The sequence below is a fragment of the Fusarium fujikuroi genome, chromosome FFUJ_chr01 (genome assembly GCF_900079805.1).
Source record: "Fusarium fujikuroi IMI 58289 draft genome, chromosome FFUJ_chr01".
NCBI classification, from domain to species: domain Eukaryota; kingdom Fungi; phylum Ascomycota; class Sordariomycetes; order Hypocreales; family Nectriaceae; genus Fusarium; species Fusarium fujikuroi.
Window position 1 is genome coordinate 980,391 of NC_036622.1, and position 22,788 is coordinate 1,003,178.

The window sequence follows — 22,788 nt, forward strand, 5'->3', positions numbered from 1 at the left end:
TATCCTAACCTTATACTAAGTTACCTCAGTCTTTTTATCATTTAGGATCAAGATATTGAGTTTTCTTTCCCCCCTTGAGTGACAGCCCTAATCGCACACCTAACTGGACCATTTTTCATTGGACAAGAGCACATCATCAAGTCATAGAGAGGGTGATTCGCTTCAATTTAAGAAGAGTTCGCTAATGCATACCCAAGATATATGCTGAATTTCCCTGCTTTCATGTCTTCCATGTCTTTCGCTGAGTATTACTTCTCTCACAATCGGTGGAATCGGCATAATTTTGTACCCCTGGCTCGCGCCACAAAGCGACCTCCCAGCCATGCCAGCTAAGCAAGCAAATGTCGGATATTGTCCCTGATGAGCCTCAAATACGCACCCCTGAACGTGACCGCGAGAGCCAGGTTTGCCAGGAAGAGGCCTTCCCAGAAAATCGTCATAACTGGGAGATCAGGACCATCCGGATGGACAACTGAAAGATTAGACCGAACGGAGTCGACACTATAGACACAGTAAGACTCACGGACTTGCCAGACAAACGCTATTATGGCTGCGTTGATACCATAGCGTACAAGCTGGGAAACCATTATTGGTCGTTTCCTCGGAAGCCGGCTCGAGTTGGCTGCAAGTAGAAGACTCGTTGGTTCAAAGTTCAAAAAGGGGGCTCAGAGATTTGCCGTTGATGATGAACTATTGGTATTTGTATTGATAAGGGTGATTCAAGTGAAGAGTTTGGTAATGATTGGATTTGTTTGGAACCTAAGGTACCCGAGTGAGGGGAATCTTAGTAGGTCATAAGGTATGTGATTTTGGTCACCGAGGTCAGAGCGACTTCCTGATTTTAATTAAACTCGACAAAGGGCAAGCTGAGCTCATGCTAACTTACCTAAACCTTTTTGTCTCTTAGGGTCCTCTTGACCTAAAGTAAGTAGGTACGTTTGAGGTTGCAAAAGGGTGAGGGAACTCTTTCCTAGGCACAGCTTCGAATAAGATCTCTGCTTATCAAACTCCGTGTCTACTTAGGGAGGTATAGAGGGACTCCCCGTGGCTTGAGGCCACTCGTTCAGTTGAGTCTCAAGGCTCAAGGCTCAAGGCAGCAACTGTGTGATCAGCTGAGACTCAATATTAAGGTTATTGTGGTTTGTTTTGGCGTATATGATGACTTATTTATATTGTGTCATGTTGATAACAAACGCTTTGTTTTGTTTACATCACCAGCGTCTTTTGCTTTACTTCGCGTATTACTACGTCGGCATTTTGACTTCTGAATCATTGAAACTCTGTTGACTTTCGGGCGTCTCTGAGGGCGCCGGTCGTGCACCTGATACTACATAAACACACTTCCCTTCGTCATGCGTCTTAACCTGATCGTCATATGCGTATCACTCCATGTCCCCCAACTCCCATTTGCCTAATGCATACCATAAACACTGAAATCCATAAACGCCTTCCCATGGTTCCAAAGGTAGTTGCTAAAATTGAAGAGGGTATTCGGATACATAGTCTACAGCTGCTTGTGTCGGTGGCAGCTCAGCCTGCGTCGTCGCGGCGGGCTATTGTACGTATGCTCGCCATAAGCCGGTCCATGAATTCCATCGATTCACCTCCAGGGACGTCTGCAAAATCTTGTTGTCCGGAAGAGGTGCTCGTCGCCGGCACCGTTGTACCGGTCGCGTGTACCAAGTTTGAATCCGTAGATGTCAACGTGCTATCCCGGGAAGGTGAAGCACCCTGTTGTGTTGGGGCTAGGGCTGAACCTTGCGAAGAGATCTGAGCAACGCTTGGCAATCGCGGAATTGGAATGGGGGTCTTGGAAACCTTGGTCCCAAGTTTTTGATTGTCCATAGGTTGCCCATTCGAAAATGTCTGCTGAGATGCCCGAATCGGTTTTGCAGCCGTGGGCGTAGAAGGCGAGCCTTTGCTCTCGGCTTGTTGCAAGAGTGGCTTTCTGGCGGCAACAGGAGCAGGGGTCTTAGATGTAGGCGCCATCGAAGCCAAAAAGTTTGCGGGCAATGGTACTGGCGACTCTTTCGGGGGTATCTGGATGGGCTGTTCAGCCGACCCTTCATTCCTATCGAGAATTCCAGGTACTTACCTTGTATTCCTTGAAAATCGTCCCAATCTTGGGTTTACTACTCTGGTTAGGGGGCTGAGTGGTCTGTGGGGACTTCTGTGGAGGCTTCTGCGGAAGCCTCTCCTGGGGCTTCGGAGTCGACTTATGCGGCTGCACCTGGGGCTGTATTGGTGCCTGTCCTTGCGCGTGTATTGGTGCATGCGTTTGCACAGGCATATGGGGCAAATACTGTTGTTTTATCGCAGGCCGAGGAAACTGGCTGAAGCTAGAGGTGCCAGTTCCTGGAGACGACATGGGTATTTGCTTCAAGTTCGGTTGTTGGCTGATCCGAGGCTGGCTTACAGGAGACACACGGTGGCCATGCCCCGGAGAATAGTGTTGTTGAGGCTGGTAGGCGCCGAAATTCTGATTGCTCTGGAATCTATTATCCTTGATTGTGCCGTTGAGATATGCATCCTTGTTGGCCATAATATGAGCCCTGAAGTTGCCCTCGTACCCGTTGGTGAAGCCTCCCCAAGCAGCATATGGCGTCCGGTACTTAGTCGAGTCCCTACAGAGGTTAGCAAAGGACGAATTTGTTGAGTCGATAATACGTACCTGTTGTGGTTGACCTGGAAAAAGGGATACTTTTGGAATATAGATACATCTGCCGGCAAAGCCACTCTTGCTTGCGGTATCTGGTGGTGATTTACAGGTGCCGGAGCCTGATATGGTTGCGGATAGGAATGAGCTACTCCAGGATGACTAGGGGTAGGTGCAGGAAGGGCAGAGGTATGTCTTCCGTGCCATTGGTTCTGCTGATAATGTGGCAATGTGTTCGCAGGACTCTGTACCGGTGTGTTTCCGGGAGGTGTATATGCGGGCGATTGCCTAACCTCAAACCTTTGCGCAGAGTAGGCGGGAGCGGCTTGTTGTCCTGCAGGTATAGGGTGTGCATACGGATACCGATAGTTCCCGGGCTGTTGCTGGACTGGAACGGGCGAAGGGGCAGCTGGTGTGAATCTTTGAGTGGTGAAGTTGCCCATCGCAGGGTAGTTGTCAGTAGCAGGGGTTCGTGGCTTGTACATATATGGCTTATCAAGTCGCGCTGCAGGATAAGGGATGGCGGGCTGGTAGGCTTGTCGGGGAGGATATGCTGGAACCGGCCTTACGGGTTTGACGGGTTTGGGAACTGTCGATAGGAAATTCCCCCTGGGATTATGACGTTGGTTGCGAGGATCCTCGGTGAATTGGGCGCGGGCTTCTGTCGATTTCTTAGGCAAGTAATACCAAATTTGGTCGGGTTTGCAGAAATCGATCTTGACTTGTTCTTTGTTTGCAACAGGGTGGCAGTTGAATTCGGCCCAAGTGCAGCCTTCAACGAACGGATCGTCCTTCTGGGGCTTGCCGTCATGAAGTCGTTTTGTTTTGAGCTTCTCCTTGGCCTTCTGGGACGCGGGCATCGGAATGGCCTTTGCTGATGCCTTTGGCAAACGATAGTCGGCTGGATCGGGTACCAGTAGCCATTTCCATTCGACTTCAAGGCGGTCACTGCAAGCGGTTAGTTTAGATTTGACGAGATCGAGTTTCTGATGTATTCGAGCATACCCATTTGGCAAGATGTCGATAAGCAAGGTTTGTTCATCGTGCCGGTTTTCAACCACAACACCAGCAAAGATGTCCCCCTTGAAATACTGCAACTGGCAGGTCTCGCCAGGCTGAAGCTTTGAAGCTGCCGTCCGAACTCGTAAGTCAGTGTCCAACGCATCTCCATCAAGCTTCTTATCTCGCTTCGTCCGATGGTATCGACAACTGAACTCAAAGGCCTGCTCCTTATATTCTGTGCCATCTTCGCCGAAGACTGGGATCTCTTCTTCTTCAACGAAAACACCAGCTGCGGCCGCGCATGTTGCATGATAAGCCCGGGCGCATCTCTTTTGGGAGCATTGGAAGCAAGCGCCTTGCTTAGAGCGGCAATAAAGACACTTGAGTTCGAATCGATCTTTGTGGATTTTAGACACGTTGACAACTGTCTCCTGTCCATCGATTGTTTCGGTATACGTCTCTGGCAGATAATGCGCGCAAAGTCGATGAGCTTTTCGGCCATCATCTGTAGGCAATAGATCGGCAGACGGAGTGTCGTTGGGGCAGAGGCAGCAGGGTGGTTCGACCTTCGATTTGAGACGAAGTCTGATCTTCTTGACCTTGCCTCCCTTCTCGCCAGGAACACGCTTTCGCTTACGGCCAGCCAGTCTGAACTTGACACCAGAGCCAGAAGGTGGTGTGGGCATGCCACCTTGTTCATCTTCGTCATCTTCCTCTTCGTCCTCGGTTTCTTCATATTCTGTTTCTTCTCCACGTAACTTGCGCTCGATGTCGTAGACATTAATCCAGACACTGTCTTGCGCTTCGGCGCACTCGCACTTTTTGGCGATTTTGCCGATGTCTAACCAAGAATCGAGTGCAAAATTGACAGCTTCGGCACAGTTGTAGCCCAGGTTGTAGCCAGAATGGTATCCATATGGATAGGTCACGACGAACTCTCCAGGATAAGATACGCATTTGTTGACAGTGATGTTATAATGCGATTTTAAATGCTGAGGCGAGATGAGGAATCCTTTGTGACGAAGAAACTGGTCACAGGCCTTCGCATCTGTAGGCCAGATATTTTTCATCGCAGCCTCGAACCGGCGGGCATCGGCTTGGGAGATACTATACCACTGCTTGGGAGCACCAAAGTGAAGGTAGTTAATACTGTAAAGATCAACATCTTCAAGGTGCCAAGCAAAAGTTGCTTTCCACATGCCAAGGTAGAGATAAGCGGTGTTGACTCCTGGAACCTTTTCACCCAAGACATCCAAAAGATTAGGCAGCTTGTTCAAATTCCACTGTTCGGTCGATTCGTCAAAAAGCGTACCCATCAGATCAGCGCCGTAGAGAGGAGGTGCGTAGGTGAGGGTCTTCCAGTAAGCCCTCTCAAGCTCCTCACAGCGCTCGGGTGTATACTCGGATATGTCCATCTTGTAATCCCAGTCTTTAAAGGCAGCTTCGTCGATCATAGCGGATCCCTCTCGGCGACTGTATTTGCGACGGGCCGAGACTGTTTGTGTCTTGGTTCTTGCCTGTCGAAGGCCACCCATGCGACCAACAGTAGGTTCATAATCCTCCTCAACCTCTTCACCTGGGTCCTTCTCTACTGACTCGACAGGTTTGTCCTCAGTCTCGGCAACCTCTGGCTTGGGTGAGACCGGAGTCATAGGCCGGTCTTCATTATCATCCGCCTGTTCTTGCTTGAGCCGCCTCCCTCTGCCTCCTCGCTTGGCAGGTCGCCCCCTACCTCTCTTCTTAGGGGTCGAAGGATCGGAAGGTTTAGCCACAGTTGCGGTCGCAGCTCGAGTTCGTGCTTTAGGCTTCTCGGCGTTGGCGCGTCGCTCACCACGTCTAGCCGGGGGCTGGTGTTCGCTCTGGTCGCACAGCTGGCGCCACTGGGGCAGATTATAGGATCGTCCGTGAAGGATGTTGACTTGGCGATAGGTTCCATTGGATCCCATAATATCTTGCTTGATTGGCTCTCGGACTTTAACCTGCTTCACAAGGTCGTCGAGTTTGGGAAGGGCATCTTTCCATTCTTGTGGGGGGATGACTTTAATGATGCCGGATTTCATTCCATAGCTATCGACGGCTTCCATCTGGAGGATACATTAGCGACGGACACGGGGTAACTTGTAGTCGACGTACGAAGCGCTTAAAATCCTTGAACTGGTGCATGGTGGGCTTGAAGATAGGAACAGCACCAGACCAAGAATCCGGCAGGACCTCTCCAATGTCAACCTCTTCGTCAGCATCTTCCTTCTTATCGTCGCTGTTTACATTGTCGCTAGGAAGAACAGGCTGCGGTGGATCGCTCAGGATGGGTTCGTCTTCAAGATCGCTCAACTCAGAATCTGAACCATCAGACTTCGCCGTGTTGTTGCTATCGGGAGGCGAATGCAAAAAGGTAGCGCCAGGTTGAGCGGCCGTAGGGTTTTTGGTGTTGGTATCGACAGGCGCAGTCGCAACGACCTTATCTTGAGAATGTGGTGTAGCAGCGACAGCAATGCCAGCGTCGATCGACGTGGACGTCGACTTCGACATGGTGGGCGATCACGTCGCAATCAGCGACGCTGCCATTGAGCGAGGAATTCTGAATTTCGGGTCCGTTTCTCGCTGCGGCGTAGTACAGACGATTGAAAATATCGATGCGGTGAAAAGAATTAATTACTCTGTCAAGATACTTTTGCGCTAGAAGTGTTGAGTACAACGGACGAAAAGGGCGTGAGCGCAGACTTGGAAAGTGGTACAGTGGGTGAGAACCTGAGTCTGAGTGGCAGGTAGGTACAACTTTACTGAAGTTGGTGGTCAGAAGGGCAGGTGATGCGGATTGAATTGTTAACGGGCGAATGAAATGGCTCGCTTGGAAGTATCTTCTTAGCTTATCCTCGGTAGGCGGTACCTGTAGGCCTCGTACTGTGCTAAGATTTCAACTTGGGCTAGATGCAAACGGAAGAAACAGGGCAGGGAGCCGCAAGGGGTAAGAAAACATCAGACTTTAATATAAGGTGTTAAAATAAGCTCAGCAAAAGGTATCCTAAATTTATGCCAATCTTCCTAAGTCTTTTTGTCATCCCAGATCATGGTCCTGAGTTTTCTTTCCTCCACTCCTCCAGGAGAGGTACCTTCCAAATGGGCCCGCTAAACACGCATCATTCGATTTCGGAGGTTTCCATCATCATCGCAAACTGGCCCCCTTTTTCCAAACGCATCAATTTTTTCTTTGGAGGGTGTTGGCATAAGCAGGGCGAAATATCTAATTGACTATTGACTATTGAACTATCGAGTGCCATAACTGATGATGGTCTCTTATTTGACACTGAAAATGGCGTGACTTGTTCTGTTTTCTTGACGCACACATAGGCTTCGTTATGCATTGTTTAAAGATCTTCATCTGATGCAGCTTGATCAGATTGATAAGATTGGCATCTGAAACCAAGGACCCAAAAGCTGGGGACATCGTCCACTACCGAGTATCCTGGCCTGGCTTTGTCCCACCTTACGTAGGCGACATTAGCTCACGAGCACCTCACCCCCATCTGTGGTCCCCTGCTTCAAGGCTGAGTTAAGTGGTTGTTAGTTGCTGTTGCCATAGCTCCGCTTTGTTCTTCATCTTTAACTCACTATATTGTGTTGTTCCATCCGAACAGCTCGTGGTGTCTATGTCTTGCATATGCATCCCTACATGTAAGCTATCATGATTCGCTCGAATTGACCATTGAGGGTTGTCACTTGAACAGATACTTCCATCCCGACGTCGAGGCTATTGTATGACAAACTCAGCTTGATCCATTGTTCCATTATATTTCCACAGCACGTTCTATCTCACCTTGCGGCCTCCTTTGTGTAGTGTTTATCTTGGTTCCTTGAATATTTGACTGACGCGCCAGCGACGGGACTATCGGAGGAGATATAGCTCTTGAAGCTTTCTCCTTTGCTCTCCCCCACAAACCGCTTCTAGACTCCATATGGAGATTCTGGTTCATTGTTCTCAAGTCTTCGTAGAAGTGCTCATGTCTTTGTTCGTAATCAACCACTGACGGTATTCTCGAGCTGCGCTCCTTTCCCCATAGTAAACTGCTGATCAAGTGTGCCAGCCGAGAACTTATTTGGTAACTCACAAACGGTATCACTGCGATAGCCTTTGCGCAAATATGTGATGGATCGACTGTCACTAGTTGTCCATGAGACTGAGCTTTAGTCTCCTTTGTTGAGACGATGGGGTTGATGACTAAAAGTGAAGAAAGAGTCCACTTCCGTGCCTTATCGTGCATGATATGATCGCGAGCTAAGAACCTGGAGGGTGTAGACGCCGACGAATTACTCCATTGTGATACAGTCAAGTTAGTAAGTCACATGACACATGTGTATTACATATTTATTTGAAGGGTCTAAACTGCTCACCTCTGTTGGTCCTTGACTAGCCAATTGGTCACATCATCAAAGTGGTAACCCTAGTCAACTCGTTATTCTGTGTACTGTCTTCATTTACTCAAGTCACAGCTCGGCCACTCTAGAGTAGACTTTGAAATTGGTTAACAAGACATGCCAGGAGGATAGCAATCCTCATCCCCGGGCTCCGAGCTTGTTGTATCAGGTCTAAGACAGGAGCGCTAGATGTTATTCATGAAGACGGTGCTTCATAGATTTAAAGACACTCTTCATACTCTGAGCCAGATTATTGGTCCGGATCCCAATGGGCTGGTATCGAGCCGACATATTTGCTTGGCTGCAGACATTGCACAAAATCTGATAGACTTCCAAAAATATTTGTATTAAGCATTCAAGCGTTACAGACTAATCGTGGAGGCTCAACACCAGTGTGCCCTGTAACGAATCATCGTATCCTACCTACTAGGTATGCAATTTGTACTTGTCAAATATTTTATGTGTATTCCTCAAAGCTATCTCGGGTTACCAATATATAGAAAAGGCTTCGGGCCATTATTGTGTACCCAATGCCAACCAGGTTCGCAGTTGCACTAAGACACACCAGGGGGTGAGAGTCTCTGTACCTCTAAGTCGCGATAGTACATGGATACAAATGAATGTAGTATGAGACACTGAACAGTTCTCACTCATAGAGTGACTGAATGTAAAGCTGTGCTCTGCGTCACAAATAAGTCACTGCATGAAGTCAAAATACTTGTCAAACGCCAACCGGATATCAAGGAGTTGGTGTTGGGCCCATGTTAGCCACTTACAAGTGCCGTCGGTGGGTGCAATTAGCTCCGAGCTGGCTTCAAGACAACTGACGTCAATATCCTGTTTTACCAAAACATATTCTTCGTATCAAAGAATTAGATTTGGCCTTCTGCTACCGTAGCCCTGTCTTACTCTCTGTCACGAGGATGACCTTCAATTGCGCGACCTGCAAACCCCGCCGTAGTAAGCATTCTCTTTACGGATAGATCTGCGCAGTCAGCGGTCAAAGCCAACCCAAAAGGGAGCCTTGAGTCTCGGTACTTTTTATCACGAATGAATTAGTCCCTTGGCTGTTTAAAGCCACTGACTCAATATATCTTCCATCGAGATCTTGATCATTGCAATTGACACTGGGCTTATCGTCTTCCCAGCCACCTCTATCCGCTCACCTTCACCCCGCACTCAGCACTATCTTGGCCCTTTTTAAACTTACAGCATCAAAGAAGCTGGGCTGCATCCTTTAGCTCAGCCATTGGATGGCATCATGGTGAGCTGACCTATCTCGTCACTTGCCGGCCCTCCATGGCTTTATCGTGCTCCCCCGCCCGCTTCCAATGCCAGCCTTGTTGGAGGAATGCCAATGGAATGTTGCGAGGAGTTTCTGTGCCGCTGTGACTAGGCGTTGGCTACTTGTACATGAACCTCGGTCGTGTTAGAGCTGCATCAGGCGTTGGGTGGATGGATGACGGTCAGTTGCAGGTAGCTGCAGCTTGTTCTACCATAAGCTACCTACCTATCTATGGCCCTCACCTCTTTTGAGCTGAGCTGGGTCTTTGCCTCTCTTCTCTTTCAATTGCCTCTCACCTCTTCGTGGTGAAGGAAGAGCTTCGCCTTGATTATCTACCTATAGTTGACCTCCCACTGTATTGTCGTAAAAGACACAGCCCTCAATATGATCATGTTCAAGCTCTTCGCAGCTTTACCTCTCGCCCATGGCGTTATTGCACAATCCGCCGGCACTGGAGAAAAGGTCTGGGCTGCCGTCGCATTCATCAACCATGGCGAAAGGACACCCGTAATAGCCAATCTTCGTACCGTATTGACACCTGAGGGAGCTCAGCAGATGCTGCGACAAGGCACTGCGATTCCGGCGCTCGATATATTCCAGACGGTGTGAACAACTCCGACTATCAGAGCATTCAAATGGCTTATCTCCAGAATCTCAAACCCGATGTGATTGACAACGACGACATTGACATCATTACTCAGACAGATGAATGGGTATCGACTGGTGCTCTGGCCTTTATGCAGGGCTTCTATCCGCCATCACCAAACGCATTTGACAATAGCACTGGAGGCGAAGAGATTGCCGTGAACCTGGCTTCTAGCGATAACAAGACTGAATATCCGCTAGACGGATATCAATACCCCAGTATTCGAGCTCCTGGTTACTACGATCCAGAATCAACAGCGTATGCTCATTGACCTCTCCCTACCTACATTTGACTAATAAAATATAGATTACAAGGCACTTATAGATGTTCAGCCTGGCAGACAGAGATCACCACAAACCTAACGCAGGAAAACGGGCTCGACGAGCTCTATGATTCAACTCTGCCCTTCTATCAAAACCTCTTCTCTACTGCTCCATTTGATGGCACAATTGACATTGACTACGCCAATCTCTGGAACGCATACCAGCTTTGGGAATTCGTTGATTATCAGTATCGACACAATGAGACTGTCCACGAGGGGCTCAAAAACGCAAACTCAACGCTGTCTTTTCTGAACACTTACGCCTTGTCGATGGAGCGCGCACAAAACAGCTACCGCGGCTCAGACGACGACAGCGAACTTGGCGCTCTCTACTCTGTCGCCGGCCGAACCATGGCGTACAAAGTCGCATCGCAGTTCAGGAGCAACATTCGCTGGGGAAGCAGCTACAACAAACTCACACTCATGTTTGGCTCTCTCGATCCCATTGTGAGCTTTATTCAACTCTCAGGTCTTGTCACCCAAGACAACATGTTTCAAGCGCCTTGGTCAACGCTCCCCAAGCCTGGCGCAGCATTGGTCTTTGAGCTCTTTGGCGAAGATCCAGATGATCCTGATAGGCAGCCATCCACGGATAGTCTTCGTGTGAGAATGTCCTACCGTGCTTCAGCAGACGCAGACGAGTCTTTCCAGAACCAGCCCATCTTCAAGTCTGGTCCTGATGGTATCGCATACTCGAGTTTCATACAGACTATGAATAACCTTGGAATATCACCTAACCAGTGGTGCGACGTCTGTAGCCCGACACCTGCTCCTTGGTGCATCACCGTCGACTCGGATGGCTCCAACTGGGGAGATGACTCTTCAATTGGGCCAGTCATCGCAGGAGTTATCGGAGCAATTATTGCAATCGCTGTTCTGGGTGTTCTACTCCTTTGCCTGTGTGTCTGCGGCGGTCTTCGGCTACGTCGCAAGGGTCCTGAAGAGTCAACACACGGTGCCGCTGCTGTAGGGGCTACCGCAGGAGGCTTCAAGGGTCCAGAAAAGAAAGATGGCGATGCGGATGTGGTGGTGACAAAGCAGGGCATTCACCATGAGCGCGTCGGTAGCTGGGAGCTCCGAAGTCCAAACGAAATACCTCCTCAGACTTCTGGAATCGTGACCAAGGACATGGGATCTCCCCCTCAGAGACGATCGCTGGATGACAGTGACGACGATATCAGCGTCATGAATGCGGCACCAGTGAAGGCTCGCGAGAGTGTTTGAGTAAGTAAGGGCGAGTGGACAGGTAAACTACATGGAGGAACTTGCATGCATGGTTATACCCTTTGATTCTTACAATCGTTCGAGCTATTGATACCTATTTGGATGGATTTTATAGGCGTTGGTATTGGCGAATTTGCATACACACTCGTTTGGAGACGTTGGTCATTGGCCATATGTGGCATAAACTGAAAGGACTGTTACTATACAACAGGTAGTTCGACTGAACTGAGATTATCACTTGAATACAAACCGAGTTTGGACATTTTATGACGAGTAAATGGTCGGATGTCAAGAACGATATCATGGTTGTCCTTGGAATAAGTATCTCTGGACACCTCCGTTTAGTAAAATGGCAGATAATGGATGTTTATCCAGGGGGTATCTATATCTCACACGCCTCACACAATAACAAACTCCTCCTCTTCAACCCCATCAAGGTCAAAAATCTCCCCATTCATCATCCCATGTACATAACACTCCCCAACAAGTATCCACGTCCCATCATCCTTTCTTCTCAGTAAGAACGGTGTTCTACCTCCATACAACACAACAACCACATCTCCAGCTTGCATAATATCCGGCCCAACAACAAACCATCCCCCAGAAGTTATCGCAAAACCTCGATACCGCGTAACAAGCGTTGCTTCATGGCTCCACTTGAACCCATCTCCCGTCTGCGCCAGCTCTTGTATCTCTGGTGAAACGGCACCAGGTTTATCCAGCGCGCGAATAAGATACGCTGCGCCGTTTGCGAGCCATTCTTCCTTGGGAATACTCTCATATGGCCGTGAGCGATCTGCTCCGATGCACGCGTTTGTGAGTGTTTGCACAAGGGCGAAGAATGCTGAGTCACCGTTTCGATAGCGTTGTCGTAGGTTGAAGGGTTGGTTTCGACCACAGATATCTCGCCATAAGGCCTCGATGGGGAGGCGCAAAGGGTTGTTGCGACGGAAGTGAAAAGCGTTATTCCAGAAAATCCACGACGGTCGACGGATACGATCTAAGCGAACACCGTAGATGTGAAGAGCTCTTGTTTCTTCGTTGATGCATAGTTGAGGGCGATACTCTCCTGATGATCTATGAGGAGTCACGGGGGTACCCATGAGGTGCAGAGGCACAACCCGCCAGTCGGGGACCCAAGTCGGTAAATCTCCCCTCTCCATAATTCTTTTCTTGTAAGTAACTGGTATAGCATGGCAAGCGGACAAAAGCAGAAGCGATTCGCACCCGGAGAGTTCTCTGACCGCGACGTCATAATAGATCTCTTCTATCGATCTGCTATAATCCGCCACCAACTCTGCAAGGCTCGAACTACCAGTGTGGATGGAGAAATGGCCAAGAAAAGCGTAGACATGGTCTCGAGGGTCCTTAGATAAGAGATGTCTTGCGCGGTGAAGTTCGTATATGAAGGCTGCGCGGTTATGGTTGACATCGTATGCCTCCTCTGGCTCAACAAAGCGTTGATATAAATACCGGATATTGGGTGTGAAGACAGCAAATCGTGAGCGTAGGAAGTGGTAGGTCGTATTCAAGATGCCTGCAACTGACGATAGTACCTCCCAGTCGATCTCTGCATCGCCCCAGTAAAGAGTCGCAGGTGCTGCTGTTCCTATTTCCTGAACAATCCATATACGATTAAACTGTTCTCATCAGTATAAGGCTCGTCAATGTCTGTCTCACTCAGAACTCACCCATGGCAGCCTCGATAGATTCGAGAACGGCACCCAAGGTTTTCTATCCTGGCTCAACAAATCTTCTGAATGAGCTCTTTTGAACTCGTTATGTAGTTCTCCATCATTAAACACTCCATGAAGGTAGTGAACCATCTCCATAGCCGCCTGCCCATGGCCTACCTTGTCTTCTCCGAGCCATACCAGCACATGCTTCGCTCCCTTGTAGATAGCATTCATCAGACTGACTTGCTGACTTCGTTCGGCAATATCATCCTGGTTGATGCAGACTTGATCCGCCCATAAGCGTCGCTGGGTAGTTGCATGTCTCATACGGCGTAGAGCACCCTCAATGCTCTCAGTTAATGGCAGCGGTTTCCCATCGCATATAATCTCAGAGGATCGACCACCTGTGCCCCAGCAATATGAGATGGCTTCATATTGTGGGTTGAGATCAAGATTCTCAAAGCCGAGGTGGCCAACTAATGGGTCATTGCCCGTACCAGGCTCAAGAGTGAGAATGCGGATTGTAAAGTTATTCGTGAATGGTGTATAGGCGTATGACTCTGGAGCTGTTGGTTCTGATGGCTGGACAACACCGGCCATGGATGATAGCAAAGACACAGTCGAGCAATGAGACTTGGTTCTGAAAAGAGTCCTAGAATGAGATGTTGAACGTTGATGGTGAGAAATGTCATGCAGACCGAAACTTGAAGGCCCAGTTCTTTTAGATCGCTTTCGCGAAACCTCAACCGACGGCGTGGATTTAGTTTCTTTGTAGATCATCAAATCACCAGCATGAGGTCTTTTTCGCAGAGCACGTCGACTCAATAGTCGCACTGGAGATGTAGACTTAATGGACATTGCAATTATCACTGAACCAGAAAAGGAATGATACGGTACTTAACAGAACCAACAAACGGTTACTACCATGCAACACAGCCACTCGTCATGGTTCTTTTGCGGAGATCCATGCAGCCATTCTTTACAGACAGCAATAGGTCAGCGCTAATGTCACGTTATAAGATGCCAGAGGGTATGCAAGGCATAGTACATCACGTAGGAAATGGGACAGATCATGGCCTTCAATGTTTAATTTGTGATATCGAGCGGCGGTAGGCCCTTCTATCTAACTATACACAACTTTCCTGTGTCATCAATCGTTCCAAGTAGGAGATAAAAACAAAATAGATAATGCGATAACACCTCGCATGGGCGATTCATCCTTTGTGCCAGTAACGCCTAATCCCATCCCAATCCGCTGGGAATCCCAAAAGTTACAAATAAGAAAGTAATGAAGCGCTTAGTGCATGTCCTTTTCCCATTCCCCACAGTCCATTAAACCACTCTCTACAGGTCCATGGTAAGAAGTTCTAACCTCGATGTAACAGCGTCACAGCTGGCGCTGATACGTTGCACGCGAGCCATGGCCAAAGCAGCGATACATTCTTCCTCACCGGCATCGACAAGTTCGAGACGGGCAAGGACCTTTTCGGACTCAACGCCGCCAAAGATGTCAACGTGCGATAGACCCTCAGTATCAAACTCCTTGGGTTGCTCAGTGGTGGTGGTAGCGGTCTCAGTATGGAACAGTGCGAATTCAGGATCAGACTCAAATTCAAGATCAACAGGGGCGGCGTCAATGGGCTCAGAAACCTCGGGCTTCTCGACAGGGCGCTCAATGGCGGGCACCTCAAGCTTCTCCTCCTCGGAGTCGAAGATGGGCTCAGCAAAGTTGGAGGTCTTGCCAGAGAGAACAGAAGCGTCAATAGCATCAGGAAGCTCAGGAGTATCGACAACAAAGACCTGAGGCTGGAAGTTGAAAGAGCCATCAAGAGTGAGCATGGAGAAGTCCATGTTCTGCTCAGGGATCATAGCCATGCCAATCTGGTGCTGAGAAGACTGCTGAGCGTTATAGGGGTTGATGTCCTTGGGTACCTGTCGCTGCTCAGGTTGAGGCTCGACCTTGAGCTGAGGAGTCTGCTGAACAGCGGTAGGGTTGCTGCTGAGGTTGTCCAAGAAGTTGGAGAAAGAAGGCGAAGACAGGAGCATGCGGGTGAGGTCAGTCAGACGCTTGTTCTCGTCCACGAGAGCACGGTTCTGAGCGCGGAGGTCACCGTTCTCGCTGACCTTGTTGGCAATCTCAGTCTCAAGCTGAGTGATGTATTCTGAGGCATTGTTAGCAAACGGTTTCGAATGATCGTCGCGGAGAAAACTTACCCTTTCTGCGGGAACGGAAAGCACGAGCGGAGACCTTGTTGCGAAGCTGTCGTCGCTCCTTGCTGCTGAGCTTCTTGCCCTCCTCGCTAGCCAAGAGGCGCTCATCCTCATCCATCTCCTCTTCGTCCTTCTTGGATCGGGGAAGGTTGGCCATGGGGCTGGTAGCCTGACTTTCAGGCATTGAGGGCTTGGCTCGCATAGAGTTCAGGAGCTGAGTAATCTTCTGCTCAACAATGGGGTCGGTAGGCTGAGGGGCCTTGCCACGAGACTTGGGCTGCGATGCCTGGCGCTGAGCTTGTTGTTGCTGCTGAATGATCTGCTGCTGCTGTCGCTGTTGTTGCTGAGCCTTGGCAAGAGCGGCTTGGGAGTGAGCACCAGGCCAGAGACGGCCGTTGTTCTGTGTGGGCAAAACGGGTGGTGAGGGAAGGCCAGCGTTCTCTTGCTCGATGCTGCTAGGGTCGACAGTGAAAAACTGTTGCGTCTCGGTCTGCGACTCGAAATCCATATCCATATCCGAAGCACCCAAAGTAGCCTGCGAAGGAGATGTGTTGAAATCAAACAGATCAGCCTCGGGGCTGAAGGTGGTTAGGTAGTCGATGTTGCGGAAGTCTTGGTAACCAGTGTTGTTTGTCTGGTTAACGGCCATTGTGTTGGCGATGGCACCGGGCACAAAGCCAGTCTGTTGTCGGTACATGTCATAGTTGTGACTGGGGCCGCTCAAGCTCTGGGCAGTTGTGGTGGCGGGAGCAGCGACAGCGGCTGAGATAGGGCTCGCGAAGGTAGCCTTTGATGTTCCTGATGGTGATACTGAAGTAGCAGGAGATTGGAAGTTATCGTACTCGGTAAGATCGAGGAGAGCGTCGATATCGACGGTATTCTGGCCAGGACCCGACATGTTGTTGTATCAGTTCGGCGATACCGGAGGATGTAGTGTTTGGGAATGAGAGATTGAATTCGTCGCCCAAGTGATGATCAGTGGAAGACTCGAGTATTGTCGCGATAGATTTTGTCTGTTGTGTTTATCTTGCTTAGAAGATCGTTGAAAAGTAATGGTTGTTGAGAGATAGAAGTTCTGTAACAGAAGCGATTGTTTGGAAGTTGAGAAGGGGAAAGATGGAACCAGGCAGAAAATCGGGAACTGGGGAGGGACCGTGTTCTATGAATGGGGTGGGTGCCTTGGTCGGCGGTACGTACCCGCCGGGTCCGACAACATGATCCCCCGGCGTGTCAGGGAGGGAGAAACTGGTGAAAGCCACTGAAGCCCACTTAGGTAATCCACTATAAACATGCTCAAGGCCCCCAACTTCAGGGACTCGGCCCCTGAATTGATTCCATTCGAGCGCTATGAACCGCTAGATCCAGGTCTCTCTGTCAGGTAACGCCGGCCGTTGTCAGGGCTGACCAGGGAGCAGGGATAGATCGGTGGCCGGGAATCCGACTAGTGAGGGAGAGGAGTGAGGACGCGTCAGCTCTTTTCTTGGGTTGTGCAAGCCAAGGGTGGGAGTCAAGGGCCAAGGAGGTGGATAACTCATTGAGGCAGCGCCGTAACTCTAGAGGCCAATCAAGATGCGCCTCTGACGACCGAGCCTCTCAGAGACAGCAGCGAGCGTATCCCTGTTTCGCCGTCCGAGGGGGTGCGGAGCGAACAAGGTGCGAGTCTTGCGAGAGTCTAGCTCCAAGAAGAGAGCGAAACGAACGACCAGAGACGTCTGCGGCCTGAGGATGACGACGCTCAACTGCCCCTTTGGGACACGCTTGGTGCCAAAAAGCCCATGATGGAGGCATGGCGCTGGTCTTTTTGGCTCCTCAGAGTCTCATTGCTCGTCTTTGGCTGCGCTTTTTCGTATGCATTTCTGGTCCACAGTCGACTTCACCTGCAGATGCACCTACGAGCTTACGTCTCTCATCCTCTGAGGCTTCGTGGCCTGGGCTCAATATGGTCAAGCCTCAGGCTGATTATTCTTCTGCCTACGTCTGAATACCAACGTCCCCTCCTGTTTGAGGTTATCAAGCTTGATGCAGACAAAAGCACGGCTAGATAATTCCTCCGGCCAATAGTTCTGGTACGACTCAATGTGATAAGGGGAGATCAATCTCATCGTCACCGTTAAATCCGGCGGCTGCTCCAACCGGACGGCAAAGCGGCAGCCCATCGCTATCGGTTATCATGGCTGGAATGCTCGTCAGCAACTTGCTACAAGAAGCCTCTGACCACTGATGTGTGAACTCTGCAGATAAACAACAAATGCATACCAGCCAATTCACTGATCAGCGTTGGCGGGTGCTGAAACCTGTCTTCCGTCCGACCCGAGCGTGGCTGTACAAAACAATAGAATTGTGCCCTTACACTGGCTGGTATGCTTTCCGAAGCTTGTCTCCTACTTCCAGAGTCCACTATTACGATGCTCAAGTATAGATGCAGCTACTTTTCCTCAAGCGATGCGTTGCCAACTCAGATCATCAGGGAAGAAACGCTGATATGATTCATTTCCCTTGATTCTTGCTCATTTCAATAAGAAATGAACAGACAAGGTCTTGCCTCACCGTAAAGACATTGCGGGGATGACCATCTCCATCAATATCATATATCGATTGCACTGCCACCGCCCTCATATCCCAAAATCCCACCAGCGCAAGCACAGTCCATTTCAGAAGCCTGAAGAGTCCTTGAGTTCATCCCACCGTTCACTTTTCCTCTTCTGCTCTACGCTGCGCTGCGTCGCTGCTGGCTGCTCCATCTCATTGCTCGCTTTTTATTCCTGTTTGCTCACTGTCATCTACTGTGCCACGCTGCTATAATCGTGTAAACCCACACAGTAACATCAGCGGGCACCCATTGGGCTGTGTCATCAGAGTTGGAGTCTTGGCTTCCCAAGTAAGCTCAATGATCGTCGTTCTTGAGATGGCTTGAACCACTCATCTTCTCTGGTGATCTCCGTCGTGCCACAAAGAATGACATCGGGTGTTAATATCGCCGTTATGCCGTTGCCGGGCTTTAGATCTTGAAGGCACCGAGTAATCTTTGGCGTTTACAGTGCTGCTAGTATCCGTACGGAACGGATCTGTGTTGACATCCAAGCCTCAAACCCGGTTTGTTTTTTTCGCCACTCCTCAACCAATGAGTGTTGGATTCCCGTGACAAGACAAACCGATCGACAGTCTCGACAAAAATAGAACTTCCCAGTTTGTGGTCGCCCTGGCGCTGGCTCAACTGCCGCCCTGGTTATCTTCTCCACTGCCCCTGACGATGATGGACAATGACACAAGAGAATACGGCGTTTGCCGTTATTATGAGTTTCATCCAAAACGCTTTGCTATGCATCAACCGAGACCTGTTTCACAAAACGACGGTTCTCCTTTCGTCGACAGTGGTTCCGTCACTTCATCCCACATACCGGAAGCCTCGAACAAGCTTTGGCTAGGGGGTTTTGCCGTGGCGGGAGTCTCGAATTATAGTCGATCGACTGATTATCGGTACCAGGCTTGAAACATCTGGTTCACGTTACGGCTCGAGAATTCACCCCTTTTGGGTTTATTCTTTGAGTGTTCAACCATCTACAATTTCTGATCTGAAGTTCTTGATTCAACCTTGTGCCAAGACTTCGCTTTCGCTTTACTCAGATCTAATACAACTGCCGGCGGTGATGAGAGCTTAATCTTGACGATCCTGGCCAAAGAAGATTTTAGCATTGATAAAATTTCAATTTTCGCATGGTTTAAAGAGCACAGCCCATGCAATTAGCCACTTTGGTATGCTGGCCTCGACATCGCCTAAAGTTCTGAACTTTTCCAGAAGCTAGATCATTAGCGACTCCAGTTCCAAACCGCAAGCACATAGCCTCTGCCAAGACCGTGATAAGGTAAGAGGCAATGAGGCTTGAAAGTTGTCTTTGCTGTAATAAAAATAGCTCCATGTGAATGAATATTGCTTGCGCCTCAATGAACTCGAGATCGAGACGAATTCGAGGTCACATGTTTCATCACGTGCGGTACATCACGTGACCATGAGATTGGTTAGCACGTGATTGGCTCCGTGAGACAGCCTGCCTCTAGTTTCAGCCTCTTGAGGCCATCCATCAATGGCCCCATTCGCCTGCATCTGCATGCATTTGGAGAACGTCGTCGGAGCCTTACGTCCTACAACCGTGCGCGCCCAACTGCACTCGCGCCTGAACAGTCGTGTCTGACATATTCCTCGCCCGGCCAAAGTGTCAACTGGAACGCGCTTATCGGTTTGTATATACCGTGTCTGTCTATCTATCTGTGCCTTGTTGCGACTCGTGAAAGATTGAAACAGTTTCGGCCGTCACATTTCGTTGTTGCATCGCATTGCATAGCATAGCAGAGTATTGCGCAGCATCGCTCGCATCGCGACAGCCTATTCTTTTTTGATTGTGTTCTCCAACTTTAAAGATACGGTTACCATCCAAGCTTGCACTTGCAAACAGGTACTGCAAAGAGCAGCATCCTCTGCAAACATATCGCGTTCTACTAGGCCTCAGAAGGTCCTATCAAGTTGCTATTTCAGTTCCCTCATCCGAACATATCAACTGAAAATCCATCACTCGCCACTATGGTAAGCTGACCATAGCCGTACAAAATGGGGAGAGAAAAACGAAACCTGCCCGCGGCTGTGGCAGGTGGCCCAAAGGAGAGGCATAGACGTGCACAAAGATCTCAGTATGATCATACAGCACCTGTTCCCCCTGGCTTTGTTGCCAAACCAGCTCTTCCAAAGACAACGAAACATCACTCGTACTTCGAGTTTGTTGAAAACAAGGACAAGAAAAAGAAGCTTGAATTCCAGGTATAATGCGACTGTTGCGCAACGAGGTCATCACAGCACTCACCACCATGTATAGATCACTACAAAGAAAACACCCCCTCCTGGTTTCGAGTTTGTCCCTGCCGGCAACCCTGAACTAACTCAAGCATGCAAAGAACTATCCCGAGAAAAAGATGCCATGATATTTATCGTATCGGTATGCAAAACATAGATGTATTGGTCTCAGCCGTCTGTTACTAACCTCGCCACATGAAGAACGCAAAAGAAGCATCCGGCTCAAATATCTTGGCTCACCAAGTCCATCGCATTGGACATCATGTTAGAGAAACAATCGTCGAGGAAGCCCGCGCGGGTCTAGGGCATGTCATGGAGAACATGCTTGCAGCCGCTTGCGGTGTTCCCGAACCCATCCCCGAATCTCAAGAGGAATACGATGCACAAGTTGACGCTGCCTTACGCGATCTGTTTCCCAGAATCCCAAACACCGATCGACGGATGATCATTGAACATGCTTTCAGACGGGTTTGTCCTCCTCCCTAACACCTTCGTACAGACAAGGTATTTATTATTATAGGATCCAACCAACAAAAACAACAAGGAAAAAGTAGGCCTTTCGGAAGACATAACACTCGCCCGAAGGGTTCAACTTGCAGTCCTCGCTCACATTCGTCATACTCACACAAGGTATGACACTTTGCTAAGGGAGACCACATGGCAGAATGCTCGCAAAGTTGTCGAGGCCCTTTGTTTAGACACCCTCGTCAAGTGGCGAGGAGATGAGGAGAGCGGTCGGGACCAGCTGGATGAGATATTGAGGGAAGTCGTTGTGATTTCCGACTCAGAAGGTGAGGAATCTGGTAACGAGTCCGACTCATCAATCGAAGAGGTTGTGTATCAGTCTACAAATCCCATTCCCAGCAGGCCTGTACAGAATGTCTCTGGCCAGGCTGGTCCCGGTCACCACCAATCTCCCAGACTTAACCAGGGCCCACGAACACCTGCCACGCCAAAGCCAAAAGGAAAGGTGAAGAAAACAAAGCGTAAGACATCTGCCGAGAAGAAAGGACAGCGCGGATTCAAACGGTACCAAGCTGCTTGGCAAGAAGCCATTGACAGAAGCCGCAATGTACAAGAGTCAGCTCCCCAATCTCCCCAAGGGCCCTCCCCTCAGTATACCCGTGGTCAGCCGCCGCCTACGGCTCTGGTTCCCTTGGGCGATGAGTTGCCTGCTCCATCCCAGCTCAGAATTGTTTCTGGAGGTGCGGGACCTGCACCTTATGAGAACGGTTATGTTGGGAAACCTCAGTATCCTGCAAATGGCCATTTTATAAGCTCAGGGCCACAAGTTGCCCGCAAGGTAAAGTCACCATTTTATGACGCGCCAGCTAGCGCTCATCCGCCTGTGTCGAGAGTGGCCGATCGATTACAGGATATGTTGGTGCAATCCATTGAGCCAGCGTCTCCTGATACTATGAAACCGTCCTTTGTGCGTGCAGTACCCCCACGGGGACAGGACTTCAGAAATGAGCCCCCTATGACCACCAGTATGCAGCATCCAGTTATCATATCTTCTCCATTGCGAGGCCCTCCTGCAAGAGGCGAGCCCATGGAAATATCACGACCTGTAATGGGTGAACCGTTGGTTCATGGAGATAGGCCCTACCAAACCTCTGGCCACAATCCCTCACCACCCCGTGGTCACATGTTCGATGCCCCTGCGCATCACTATAATACCAGATCTCAAGGAATACCTGCTCCTCCGGCTCCTTTGGATCCTTCACATCGTTATGGTACAAGATCGCATGGAATACAGAACAACCCAGCGAGGATTTTAGTAAGTCGTCGGCCATATGACGAGCCACAAAGACCGGGAATCCGTGACACCCCTGTTGTCATGGAAGATCGTGGTGGGTTCTATGAACGAGTTCCGGTTCATTCAGCTGGAGACTTGCCATCGTCATCCCGTGATGAAGTAGGGCCTGGCTTTAGACTTGCTGCGGAGCCATATAGAGTTGCAAGAGAGCAACAGGCAGGCCCTTGGCAGGAGAACTCCCGGCTAGTACCAGGCAACCGAACCAACGCAGACATTGAGATGATCCCCATCAATCGCGTGTCTCTGGAAGATCGACATCGCCCTATCGTAACGGACAACCGGGCTGGACCAGCCCATGTCCCTGTGGCTTCAGGAGCTCGAAGTGATATTAGAAGCTACTTCGAGCGAAACCCTCGTCCCGTCCGTTATAATCCACCTGGCCCAGAGCCTCGTCCCGTTATAAATCAGCCGTTAGCACCAGGCTACGAACCATACCGCGAGGTGTAAGCAGATTGTAGCTCGTCAAATCAGAAAAACACTCACATGATATAGTCGTTACGAAGAACGAGTACCCGAACCCTTTCAGCATCGGGAGCCAGTGCATCGATACTACCGAGAAGAGCCCGTTGTTGGAGGAGACGGACGACCTCGGCCACTGCACCCGCGTCGAATGGAGGATGTAATTGTGCTTGAGTAATGCTGCAAGATGATTTGGAGAATTGCGGATACTGCTTGTTCTGCTCATCATAAT

At 49.6% G+C, this 22,788-nt stretch overlaps 5 protein-coding genes; 2 read left to right on the forward strand and 3 right to left on the reverse strand.

The window, feature by feature from the left end:
- Positions 1 to 1,530: 1,530 nt before the first annotated feature.
- Positions 1,531 to 6,187, reverse strand: FFUJ_01769 (related to regulator of deoxyribodipyrimidine photo-lyase PHR1; the record flags this gene model as incomplete). XM_023575029.1 has 5 exons in its annotated part: positions 1,531 to 2,040; positions 2,096 to 2,624; positions 2,672 to 3,604; positions 3,662 to 5,742; positions 5,792 to 6,187. The coding sequence occupies 5 exons, from the start codon at positions 6,185 to 6,187 to the stop codon at positions 1,531 to 1,533; spliced, it is 4,449 nt and encodes a 1,482-aa protein (XP_023423828.1).
- Positions 6,188 to 9,740: 3,553 nt separating this feature from the next.
- FFUJ_01768 (uncharacterized protein) lies at positions 9,741 to 11,548 on the forward strand (the record flags this gene model as incomplete). XM_023575040.1 has 3 exons in its annotated part: positions 9,741 to 9,959; positions 10,007 to 10,260; positions 10,309 to 11,548. The coding sequence occupies 3 exons, from the start codon at positions 9,741 to 9,743 to the stop codon at positions 11,546 to 11,548; spliced, it is 1,713 nt and encodes a 570-aa protein (XP_023425471.1).
- Positions 11,549 to 11,946: 398 nt separating this feature from the next.
- FFUJ_01767 (related to heterokaryon incompatibility protein het-6) lies at positions 11,947 to 14,082 on the reverse strand (the record flags this gene model as incomplete). XM_023575051.1 has 2 exons in its annotated part: positions 11,947 to 13,188; positions 13,240 to 14,082. 2 exons carry the CDS (start codon positions 14,080 to 14,082, stop codon positions 11,947 to 11,949), a joined length of 2,085 nt encoding a protein of 694 aa, XP_023423829.1.
- A 486-nt stretch (positions 14,083 to 14,568) lies between these two features.
- Positions 14,569 to 16,333, reverse strand: FFUJ_01766 (related to bZIP transcription factor; the record flags this gene model as incomplete). XM_023575062.1 has 2 exons in its annotated part: positions 14,569 to 15,386; positions 15,439 to 16,333. The coding sequence occupies 2 exons, from the start codon at positions 16,331 to 16,333 to the stop codon at positions 14,569 to 14,571; spliced, it is 1,713 nt and encodes a 570-aa protein (XP_023423830.1).
- A 3,705-nt stretch (positions 16,334 to 20,038) lies between these two features.
- FFUJ_01765 (uncharacterized protein) lies at positions 20,039 to 22,734 on the forward strand (the record flags this gene model as incomplete). XM_023575073.1 has 5 exons in its annotated part: positions 20,039 to 20,245; positions 20,301 to 20,420; positions 20,480 to 20,746; positions 20,799 to 22,540; positions 22,590 to 22,734. The coding sequence occupies 5 exons, from the start codon at positions 20,039 to 20,041 to the stop codon at positions 22,732 to 22,734; spliced, it is 2,481 nt and encodes an 826-aa protein (XP_023423831.1).
- Between the last annotated feature and the right edge of the window lie 54 nt (positions 22,735 to 22,788).